Source organism: Patagioenas fasciata, chromosome 1 (assembly GCF_037038585.1).
Source record: "Patagioenas fasciata isolate bPatFas1 chromosome 1, bPatFas1.hap1, whole genome shotgun sequence".
Taxonomy (NCBI): Eukaryota; Metazoa; Chordata; class Aves; order Columbiformes; family Columbidae; genus Patagioenas; species Patagioenas fasciata.
In genome coordinates, this window is record NC_092520.1 from 57,463,886 (window position 1) to 57,476,511 (window position 12,626).

General features: G+C 37.0%; 1 protein-coding gene across 3 annotated transcripts in view; it reads left to right on the plus strand.

Annotated features, from left to right (window-relative positions):
- Positions 1-12,626, plus strand: part of PCCA (propionyl-CoA carboxylase subunit alpha) — a 283,490-nt gene that overhangs the window by 78,088 nt on the left and 192,776 nt on the right. For all 3 annotated transcript variants that reach the window (XM_065829712.2, XM_071807058.1, XM_071807055.1), the window contains exons 8-9: positions 2,293-2,329; positions 8,416-8,494. In XM_065829712.2, the coding sequence (XP_065685784.2) occupies positions 2,293-2,329; positions 8,416-8,494 (116 nt within the window). The remainder of the gene's footprint in view (positions 1-2,292; positions 2,330-8,415; positions 8,495-12,626) is intronic.

Genomic DNA, 12,626 nt, shown 5'->3' on the forward strand with positions numbered 1-12,626 from the left:
TGTGTTTATGGAAGCTGCAAGTGAAATGCATGATCCTAAAACATAGTTTCTTAGGGAAAAAGATCAAAAGACTTGCCAAATTTCAATGTCAGTCGTTTATTTTTTAAGTTTTTTTCTTTAAAGTTCAGCATTTTTTTAAAATTTCAGAAACGTTCTTTGAAGGCCGGAGAATTTGAATGTGTGGGGTTTTTTTATATATCTTAGAGTTTGGGTTCTAAGATGTTAAAACTGTAAAGGAAACAGATGTTAAAATAGTGTAAATTAATAACTGTGCTGGGCAGATGACTTGAGTCTATTCAAGCCAGAACTGAGACAATTAGAGCTACTGCCACAATACTGCTTATTATTTGAAGTTGTTGTATGTGTGTGTAAAAAATACAGTGGCAGGGAAAAGTTCCTCTGTAATGATTTGCAGCTTGTCTTCCAGTGGACTGCGACGTATCAGCCACTTGTTTGCAGGTAACTAAGTGGAAAAAAAATCACCCTGTTTGCTTCCCCCCCTTAATTCTATTTTGCAAATATATGAGTAAATTTGCAAGAGAAAAGAAATGTAAAAGTTTCCTTCTCCACTATAATCGTGGCTCTTCATCAGTCATCACTCTTCCTGCATTTTGTTCAAGAGGCTCTAATTGTCTGCATTTGGCAGGTTTAACACTTCCTGACAGAGAGGCTATTAAGGGGAAGTATTCTCGCATAACTGTCACAGGCAGGAACAAAGAACCTTCAAACTCAATGTGTGGAAACCACTAACATTCTTAAATGACCCTTTTCATGCATTTTATCCCTTTAAGCTAAAATTTGGAGGGTGCAGGGTCACGGAAAGCAGCAAGGTGTAATAAAACAGTAAACCCTGATTTTTTTTCTTTTTTTTTGGGAAGGGTGCAAGGCTTTTTGCTAGATTTCTCTTGGCTTAAAAACAATTGTTATTTGGAAAAATCTCATTAACAGATGTGACTGGAGTAAAAAGACTTAAAACTGATGTTGTTTTCAGGACTGCTTTGAACTTAACAAGCACCGATTTGTGGAGCAGACTAGCTAATGAAAGGAAATTAAATTTTCTGACAACTTCCCCTGCCAGCCCCCTTATTCTTCATGGGGCTGTTACTAGGTACTGAAGACTTTTAAAGAGGATTTTGTTTTATTATCAGACATAAATGAACCAGGTATGAACATTTCTTATGTATTTTTTTAAGTTCTGACCTGGGTGCTTTTAAAACGGATTGCCTTGAAAGCTTTAAAAAGATCGGGTTTCATTTTAATGTTCATAAGTCAGCCCCCATAGTTTCAGACACACTTAGCAGCTGGTGGTTTCCAGACATTACTGCCTTCCATACAAATGTTTTAATGTGTGTCACGAAATAATATAAATATTAGCAAATTTGGATGGAATTTTCAAACTTAACCCGTGCCACTGTAGCTTAACTCTTTTCCTTTCAAGTATTAGATGATGGAATTATATTGTTATCAGTTGAAGAAACCACAATTAACTACTGCAAGAAAAGAGATTTGGTTAAGTAGTAAGCAATTAAAGTATTTTGTTTTATATTCTCTGGGTTTCCTAATACATTTTTCTGTACCAGGCTATAGTGATGGGAGTCAGCTGAAGCAATAGGTGGCATCAACAAAGGAATTTTTCTATTTTTCATACACTAGTAATGTGTGGGACTCAGTTTAAAGGGAAACAATTATGTGATTATTTTTTTCTCGTTTCAGATGTGGTTTAAAGTGATGCATTTAAGGTTTATTCTGTCTTTAGAATGAAATACTTACAAAAGTGAAATGATTATATTCTTTCTTCTGCAGCCCAAAAAATTAAAAGTCTTTAAAGTAGCTCTGCAAGTTTTCTGAACCTGAATCACTTCCAAACAATAGAGAATCAACTCCCCCTACTGACAACAACCAGGAAAACACAAGAAATACCTGTGAGGACAGAAACAAACTGGCAGTGGACAAACTTTAACGATCTGATTTATGATCCATTATTGACTGTAAACTTCTACATTCTAGCATTAAATTCCTACAACTGCAGAAAATCATTTTGTGATCCTGGTTGTGTTTCCTGTCAGCTGATTCCTCGTTGCTTTGAGTTTCTTAGTATACTAATGATGAGGTAGAATTTACATTCCACTTATGGTATTAATTTTACATTCCTCTGGCTGAAAAGGGTCAGAAGGTTGTAAAATCAAACATTAAATGAATCAGAGGAGACAGTAGTGCAATATATGACTGCCCTCAGGACACAGTGCAGTGGCTGATGGGATTAACATTGGGTCTCATTTCCTGCTTTTACAGGATGCAGATGAAGCTGTCAGAATTGCAAGGGAAATTGGTAAGTTCTTAAATTAGCTATGGTGGGATTTGTGTGCCTCTCAGCAGACATGGTTGACTAAATTGAATGTGTAATAAGTAATCCCTATAGAACAAATGTTTTAATAGTTTTTAAGTTCCCTGTTGCCTATAGGGCTGGAAGAATCTAGACATTAACACCCTGTCTCTTAAATCATTACATTTTATCTTTACAAACTGGACTTTACAGAACAAGTGCAGCCACAGTTTGTGGAACGTGCATAGTACACAGTTATGAGTGGCTCACTAAAGGAGTTATTTCCAAGTATATCTGCAATTGGACATGATAGTCAGAAGTTAGGCATGGCACATTTCTCTTTATATGGAGGCTGACACCAGTGATGTTAGTCTTCTTTCTTCATCACTGTGTAGACAGCAATTAGCTTGAATATCATCCAGACCACCAGGCTTTCTTCTGTGCTTTCTGGAATAAAGTTACTATTCAGCTTCTGAATGTCTTGCAGAATCGTGGAAAGAGCAACCAGCAAACTGTCTGGGACTCACTTTGATTAAGGTTAAGTCTAATATGTGTTTAATGAGTTTTGGCTTTTATTTACTAAAGCTTAATATTGGGAAAAATATTTAACCATATGTTTGAAATTACACATGCTCTTAAATGCTTTCTAGAAGAAGAATCCAATGCAGTAAGGTATTCTTCTTAGGGCTTTTTTGCATTTTAATTTTGAGACATTAGCCACAAGAAGCTATTTAGGTTCATCACAGGTACATAATTCAAAGGAGGTATCTACATTTGAAGCTTCTTACTGTTCTAGCTACAAATACATCTCACCTGTGTTGAAAGCTATAGCAGTGCCTCATGTGCCAAATAGAAGTTGGGACTTGCCCTGCTGCAGAGGACTTTACATCTGCATAGCACCCTTCTACTTTCAGTTTAAGTTTGGGTTCTTACTCTGCACTGGTAAACTACCCTGAAACCGCTCAGTGTAGGTTTGGCTGGCTTTTAGGCTGACACAACTGAAGTCAGTGTTTCTGTGCATCAACCTTTATGTCCCTGTTCGGGTAGCAAGTGATTACTGATCACTGTCCAGGGAGCAGAAAAAAGTGAATAGTTTATCAATCAAACTGGAACATTTAGAAGAGAACTGCAAAGAAAATTGGTTTTAGTCCTTAAAAAGTTATATGTAGTACTATATTATTGCAGTTCAGTTACACTTCTATAGTCTTTGTTCTTGCTTTTTAAAGATTTCCTGCAAGTATTTTTAAAGCAGTTTTGACTAGTAAGTTGGAAGGCATACCTTTTAAAATGTATTCTTGATTTTTTTCTGAGATCTTCTGGTGTTCTGTTGACTAGTTCCTGTCTTTGATATCAGTAGCAGTCAAGGGAGTCTTAAATCTGTAGATGTTAAAGTCAATTACAGACAGCTGGGTGGTACTTTATCTAGATTGCAGAAGCTGCAGAAAGTCTTCTTGACTTAAGTCTTAAAGTATTTTGATACAGAAAGTATCAAAAATACAAAGATACAAAAAGTCTTAAACTGTTTTGATACAGAACACGGTTTATACTGTGATGCCATGTACTGAAAGAAAAATGTCCTTTCTAGCCTTTTCCCCACCCGTGTTTTGACAGGTTGATCAATTTGGTTAAACTCTTGTCTAATTGTGACCACTGATCAGAATGAAACACAATGATTTGTAATTTCAAAGGATCTAAAATGGGATGAAATTGAAGTTTCTTACGTAAGGCACTTGATATGCAATTGGACACTTTCACATTATTTGTAATTTCACTTATCCAGAGCCTCAGTCTTCCAAGAATGCTTAATTACCAAAAAAAAATTAGTTGTGGGTCATCGCTTCAAGCTCTGAAACATGGTCTAATGTTCTCTTGCTGCCTGCATTTTGTCCTGCTTTTCCCTGCATGTTCTGACCAAAGATCCAGGAGTAGTGGAGCATAGCAGTTCAGGGTTGAGACACTGCCTTTACCTGTTTCAGTGGCAGTTATTGATGGATACCAAGTTTGTAAGTATGGGAGTGAAGTTTGTAATGATGGGAGTAAAACCTACCATTTGCCATTCGTTTGAGATGTGCTCTCCCAAGTTTTCAAGAGAGAATGCGACAGAGCTACTAGGCTAAATCAGAAACTGGAAGTAGTTCAGGCACCAATTGCTTAATAAGCTCCTTTCTCTCTTCTCTGTTTGTCTGTGTGGGCTGTTCTCTTGTGATCCTGTCTGTAGTGCTTAATCACATCAGCTCTTTTTCCATGCTACTTTTAAGTCTGTCTGTGAGTTGTGCATTAAGAACTGCTTGATTTCCAAAGCATTGATGAAAATCCAGGAAGTTTTATTCTTCAGCTTGTTTGAAAGAGTTGAACAACTATGAAGTGTGGGCAGTTAAAACTAAATGAAAGTCTATACAAAACTGAAGAGGTGAAAACCATGTTTTTGTCATATTTGATTTGACATGGCTTTGGTTAACACTAGCTTTTCAATACTATATACTGAAAATCTGGTATTGCTGCGTGCAGTATTGCTCAGACTCATTGTACCATGCATTCTATGGTTTATTACCTGCAACTTTATAAAAATGGTTGAAGGACATCTAAAATAATGGTGGCAAAGAGTGAGAACTAAGAGCTGTGGAACATCAGAAGTTGGTTTACTCCTTTTACCATTTTGATTCTCAGAATAGTAACCCCCCCGGAAACAAAACAGGTCTAACTTGATAGTACCTGTTCAGCAGCAGATGTTTGCCTGGTCTTCAAATTTGTCAGCTTTTTACCTTTTTGCCTTCTAAGATATTTTTAGACTTATGCTTCAGTTGTGTCATGAGAATGTAAAATTGTAGAACAAGAGTAGTTTTCTTTATGGAATTTTAATTTCATGTGATTTTGTATCTAATTTGAGGGAAGGGGTAAAAACCTGACACCTACTCAAAATGTGCCCACTTTGTGGGACTCTTTGTTGCTGTTGTCGTGGGTCTTTATAAATGCTATTAGAAATTGTTTACATGCCTCTCCCTTCCCACAAGTAATCCAGCCAATCCATGTGAGCATACTGCATCAACCTTGATTGCTGCTGAATGGTACAGAAGTGGTTAGGGTAACAATGAGTAACACATCCTGATCCCAGCATCCTGTACTCAATAAGTATGCAAAACTTAGGTTCTACAAAGCCTTCCTTGTCTGAGCACACATCAGTCTTTGGTATTGGCCAAAGAACTGCTGTTTAGCTTAGTTCAGTGCCCCAGAGAGCAAGAAGTATGTAAAAAGCATATCTGAGCAAAAGTTCAAGTCCCTTTATTTTCAGGGAACTGGCTAATCTTCATCCTGACTTGTAGAGGTGCTTTGTGAATAAATTTTCCTCTTAACCTAAAAAAGCTGTATGTATCTTTTCAAAGCAGGCCTTACTGGCATTTATTTTGCTTTTTTAAACTATATTGTCTCTCTCTGGAGTCTTTAACTGCCTTGCATACAAGTGTGGTCAACATGTAATCACTATACATAAAAGGTGGAGGGAGAAGCCAAGCGTTCTATACTTGATGAATGATACCAGTCACCCTTGTATCTTGTCTGATAGTTTAACCATGTGAGTTGTGATATGTGAACTTCTGTATTTTGTAACATGTAAAGACTCACTGAGGCTCACTACCAGCATGCTTATTTTGCTGTTTAAATGAAAGAACAGTAAATTAGGACTTGACTCCGCCTATACAACTAAAATCAGCGAGCCATTCAAGAAACTGAAATTGTTAGCATCATTGATTTTTTTTCAAGTACAGATAACACTGAATAAGATAGATTAGGCAATGGAAATTGCCACAGTTAGTCTGCCATAATAAGGCTTAAAACAATGCTTATTTCAGAATTTCAGACTTGAAACCTCTTGATTTGAAGAGAGTCTCCAGCTGGTGATAGTGTTGCCAGAGGTGTAAGATCACTAGGGTTATGCAGTTAAATCTTATTTCTTGCATGAAAATCATATAAGATGTGCTCTTTGCTTTATTTCAAGATAGCCAGTGACTTGTCTGGGAACCTGGCAGTTACAGTAGCTACAGCACAGATGAATTGTGTGGATATTGCATGTACTGCATTTCATGAAAATGAATTGAACTTCACTGTTTGCTGCATGCAATCTAGAATTATTTTATGCTTGCACTTTTATTTCTAGGATTGTAGAGGCCTTGTAGTTCTGGATCAAACCCATTGTTGCTTTGTGACTTACCCCATACTCCTCTGTGGACAACATCAGGAAAATGTAGGAGACACTCTAGCAAGCGTGTTTAATAGAATCATAGAATAGTTTGGGTTGGAAGGGACCTTCAAAGGTCATTTAGTCCAGCCCTCCTGCAATGAGCAGGGACATCTTCAACTAGATCAGGTTGTTCAGAGCCCCATCCAGCCTGGCCTGGAATGTCTCCAGGGATGGGGCATCTACCACCTCTCTGGGCAACCTGGGCCAGTGTTTCACCACTCTCATTGAAAAGAAAAAAAATTGCATAGCTGTGTTTCATCTTACCTTTATACCTAGTAACTAGAGGTGAATTTAGACTCTAAGGCATGAAGATCTATAGCTTTTTGGTCATCACTGCTTAGAGGAACTTGATTCGTGCTTACAAATGCTCATCTGTTACCTTTCTGCAGCTTTTAGCCATATGAATGCTCCATAGCATGGGGTTCCACAGTCCAATAACATGCTATGCTGGAAACTATTTTTTGGTGTTTCTTTGTTAATGTAATGTTCTATTTTACTCATGCTGCTTGCTTGCCTTCCAATCAACACTAGTCTTTCTTATGCTTGTACTACACCTTTTTTTGGTGTCTGCTTCAGTCTTTTTAAGCAAAAGGTTTTCCAGATCTTGCTGGTTTTAATTATCTTCTTCTGATCCTCCTTTCAGTCAAATGACTTTGGGAGGAGGTGGGCATACTGTATCACTGTCACTTGACAGAGCAAGAGTAGATCTACATTCCAGAAAGAAATTGTAAACATTAGTTACACATATGATATACTTGACCATTTGTATTTGGAACCATATTCAAGTGTCCCTTTCTGTCCCCAGATCAAAGCCTTATATATATAGAATGTTCAGTTTGTCATGGATTCTTCTTCTCAGACAGCGTCAGCTGGTCTGATATTTGGCTTAATGTTATGATTTTCCTTTAACATGCTGGAGAGAATTTTCTGCTGTCCTAGAAATGTCAAAACTTCCTAATCAGATCCTTAGTTTTCAAATTTCTGTGCATTCATGTTGGAGAAAGGTAAAGTTTGCTGATATGAATAAGAAATTGTTTTAGGAAGTTGCTTTGAATTAAAATATTGTACTGCAAGATAATAATAACAGATAATAATAATTACCGTATCTGCTTTTAAATGGCATAATTTGTTAATGTACTTTTCTGACTTTTTGAAATCTAAGGTCCTGACTCATGCCCTTTAGGTATCTTGTTCTGAGAGTAAAATATTACTAGTTATGCACAATGTTGTCAGATTTATGCAGCTTATTTATTCTTACTACATGTCAGTTTGGGGAAAATCCTTTTTTATTGTAAAAACAAAACAAAACAAAACCATAATCTGGTTTCTGTAATACTTATTGTTACATAGTATCTGAGCAGCACTACTCTTTTGAGGTTCTCTGTTATTTAAAATGTACTGCACTGGAAGTGCTAAGGTACAAGTTTGCTTACTGAATGTCTTGACTAATAGCTTATGAACATCTCCTGCTTATTTTTCCTAGTAATCTTTTAAATAATTTTATCATACCTGTAGCTTATTTCACCAGCAACAAAGGGGAAAAAAAAGTTGTTCCTAAAGAAATGTGAGCTTAAAAAGGTCAAATGCATTTATTCATAAATCACTTTACTTGCAAATAATTCATTCAGTGGTTTTTTTTTTTTGGTAAAAAAGAAATGGAAAGACAACCTTTCTTGGCTTCAGAAATCACTGCACTGACAGCTAAGTCCTGAAAAGAAAAATCTCTCCTTTCCCTCCAAAGTGTTTTAATAAACGAAGTTATTGTCTCATGGCATTATTGGACATGTGGTCAGTTGTCATGTTCCTCTGACCAACTGAACAAAGTTTGAACTTCTGTCTAATTGTTCCCCGCTGTTAGGCTACCCTGTCATGATCAAGGCCTCAGCAGGTGGTGGTGGGAAAGGCATGAGAATCGCTTGGGATGATGAAGAGACCAGGTGAGATGCTGTCCAGACGCTTGCCTTGATGAATGCTGCACTTACTGAAGTCCCATTAAGCCACTGTGAACTGACAGTTGAGCAGATATGAAATGTTAAACAGCGAAATTGGATATTATTTGATCTTCTCACTTTTGTGTAGTGAGTGGTAGACTTTAGGAGTTTGCATGTCTAATTAAAATTATTTTTTGCATAAGCCTTACAAAACATGGTCTATTAATTTGAGTAAAAAAACCTCAGCACTTGAAACTGCCTTTAGTCTAATGACAAACTGTAAATAACATTTTGCTCTATGCCTTTCAGAATGCTGATGTATTAATTGTCTGTGTGTTAGTTAGAATACTTATTGGCCCTGATTCTCAAACATTAATGTGTGCCATTAGTTCTGTTAAAGTTGATGAAACTGATTATTTGTGTGTGGAAACACATATGGTGTTTCCAGAATGTGCTCTAATAAATTGTGTACTTCTGTGTTTAAAATATTTGTCTCAAACTATTGTGCTTTTGCCTGTTTGAAACAAAGTTTGTTTAAACACACAGACATTTTCATGTCTGGTAATGCTTGTCTGAATCCTGAATGCTTCAAGATGCTCTGTTATTGACTTGAACTTTTGTAGTTCTGGTGATGAGAAGCCTGGTTTCAACCCCATGTGCCACTGCTGTTACAGAAAAATGCATTTTGTGATTTTTATTTTTAGACTCGTAACAAAAAGCATATTTGATCCAAAATTAAATAACCTATTAAATGTTTTCCTTTCCACATGGAGAGAGCAGCACATATACTGTAATCAGTTGAGAGTACAACTTAAATTTTTGTCAGTTTAATTTAGTTACCTGCAAGATTTCCCTGTCATAGTTTTGTGTCCCCTATTAAACTTCTGTTTATCAAAACCTAAAAGCTGGAAAAAAAGAACAATAACTGGCTAGCAGTTAAATTTTAGATGCAAAGAAAATATGAGGTGGTGGGGTATTTTTGTACCTTGCCATCTCTAGTCCATTTATATTGAAGTCTAAATAGGAAAACAAGGTTTTGCACATTAGAATGAAGATCTAGAATAACCTGCTTTTTTACAGGGATGCTTTGTGCCCGCTGCTTTAGAATCCAAAATTACTACAAAATTACCACAATTGCTTATGTTGGACTTGAAAGGAAGGCATTCATTTCTTGCTCTGCTCAGAAAAGAGCAGAAGAGCTCAATTAAAGTAACTGTTTAAAAATTGAAAACTGGATCTAAAATCATGATTGCAAATTTGTTTTGGAGAAAAGTTGTGGTTATTGTTTAGAAAGTCACCCGATAGAGCTGATTGGTATCAACAGAAGCTAGCTAGAGATGTTATTTTTTTGTATACTTGCATACAAAATTTATTTAGTGATAGTACTTTGACTCATTGATTTTTTCTAAGTTATATTAATTTGAGATAGTTGCTTTGATTGTGGAAAGTCTTTGAAATACCATTCAGCTCCTTATTTGCCAGTGGTGCTGCTACAATAATCCTTTAGTTACGTAAGCTTTTTCTTTACAGTGTAATTTTATACAGTAATATCTAAAACACTTGTTACTGAACCTAATATCAAGGAGAAATACTTACTTGAACATTTACAGGTAAGCAGCAATGAAGACAAAATTAAGTTGGCAAAGTGCTTGTTGCAGGGAGATGAAAGTGAGATTAAGAGAACTGAAGATAGAAACAGATTTCCATTTACATAAGAGAAACCCCAGTGCTTTATTCCTCAAGTGTGTCTTGAGGAAAGATCTGTGAAGTTATAAAAGATTTGTTGTACATTTTCATTAATTGCATTATGGAACTAAGACTGTTCCTTTATATCTGTCTGAAGAAAAACATTGGACTGAGTGTTTTGAAGGTGACTCAACTTATTACATTGTTTTGTGAGTTTTAATATCTCATGAAGAGTTGTTGACATCATGTATTGTCTTCTGCATCCAAATCCATGTAATCCTAAAACTAATTTTCAGCTGCTGGCAGACTCTGAGAAGCCGATATCTGAATGGCCTCTGGTATTTCAGGATTCATAGATACAAGATCTGTGAAGAATTGTTGATATTTTGATTTGTAAACTTGCTTTGTCATGTGGGATTAATTCAAAATACTATTTGGAAAAAAGCCTAATATAAACTAATTTTGTTTGAAACATACTTTTGGATTATCAGTATAGCTTAATTTCTTGTTTGAACTGGCTATGCATAGTATTAAAAGAAGGCTTAAATGTTGTGACATGGAAATAACTGTTGGAAAAAACCTATGTGAATGATTTTGCTGCTGCTACAGAGTTGTGGTAATTAATGGTGCTTTATCTTCCATATCTCCTAAATATCCTCAGTGATGAAAATTTTGTTAGATTCTCTAAATATTGTTCTAGCTATAGCTTAGGTTTCAGTAACTTTCAGCTAATATTTCTAGCTAGAAGTACTGGAATAGTTTTATCACAATTAGAATTTTATTTTCTTGAAATAGCTCTTCAAGTGCATGTGTCTGTGGTGGCTGCCACGTTACCCCCTGCTTCTTTATCTGTGTAGGTCTGCTGTTGTGTTTCTTCAGATATGAGTCTCCTTCCTAACTTTCACTTCTCTTGCTCTTTTCAAAATTTCAGTCATGTGGAATTTTGTGTGCAGTTCAAGCCACTAACCCAGGTCTGAAATTAAAAACTCTATACCTTCCCCAATTGTTTCAACTGCTGTGACTTTTTTCAAATATTGCATGCTTAGTGGGGTATTTTGAAAGCTTTCAACAAGGCACCTTCCAGCAACAGATATTTAGAAAGATGGAAGATTCTGCCTCTTAATTTATAAGAACAGGAAAATAAAAACTGTCCTCTTAAATTCTTTCTTGGTACTTATACCAGTGTTATGAACTGGCATATAAACAAACATACATACAAAGTCAAATATCTTCTCAAATTCCAAGAACCTCTTATAGTTTCTCTTCTGTGTTCCTGTGGTACCATGCTGTGTTTATTTCCACTGTTCCACAGTTGTTGCTCTTCATTGTGATTGTACAACAGGATCAGCACTGAATTTGAAGCCTGTTGCTTAGACCTTTGCTCAGTTGGGCCTTGCAAACCTCTAAGGATTGAGATTTTTGCATTCAGATTCAAGCCTGGTTGACTGTGCTGGTCCTTGTGCACTCTGACCATCTTACTTGAGTTTATCAACATCTTTGGGTACTAGGAGTGTCCAAAACTGGATGCAATATTTCAATTGTGGTCTAACAGCTGCTGAATAAATAAAAGTTGCTGTGGTTGGTCTATTGGCTATGCTACAGGTGATACAGCCAACTATTCCATTAGCCTTCATTACTCTCAGGGTACACTTCTCACTAGCATCACAGGCTGTTATCCACCAGGACCTCCACATCAGCTTAGGCAACCAGTCAGTTCCACAGCCTGTACTGATGCAGGAGAGAGGTTAGTCTGTGCTAGGTACAGGACTCTGCATTTGTTCTTGTGGAAACTCATAAGCTGCTTGTGAGCTGATTCTTCTATGCTGTCTAGGTCTCTCTGAAATGATGACCTTGTTTTGGTGTGGTCCACAGACTGGTGCTGCATTCCAGGTCAATGATAAAGAGGTTAAACTGGTTCCTGGGGTAATTCCCTTGTATTGGATTTGAGGTAGAGAATGAGCTGCTAATTTCGAGCCCAATGATCCAGCCAGTGTTTCACCCATCTAGTTGCACACCTATGTAGATTGTAACACTCGATCTTGGTGGTGTGGTATAGTCCCATCTGCCAAGTTAGCACTATGTGCCACTTGCTCATTCTTTTTCCCTACCCTTCCCTCCTCTAGTGGGACAGGGAGGAGAGGATGAAACTCAGAATAAAAACAGTTTAACAGAGCAGCAAAGGAAAAGAAAACAATAACAAAATAATATACAAAGTGAGGGATACACAATACAATCGCTCACCAACCCAGAAAACCGACTGCCCAGCAGTGATTGCGAGCACTGGTTGCGTACAGCTGATCCTGGAAGAAACAAACCCTGGACCACAGCTTGTGCTTGAACACAATTGTGCCACACTCCCCCCATCTGGGAACAGCAGAGCGCTGACAGCAGGGACACCACTCGAACAGGCTCACCAGGGAGGTGTCACGGCCCCAAGCCTGACAATGTTCAA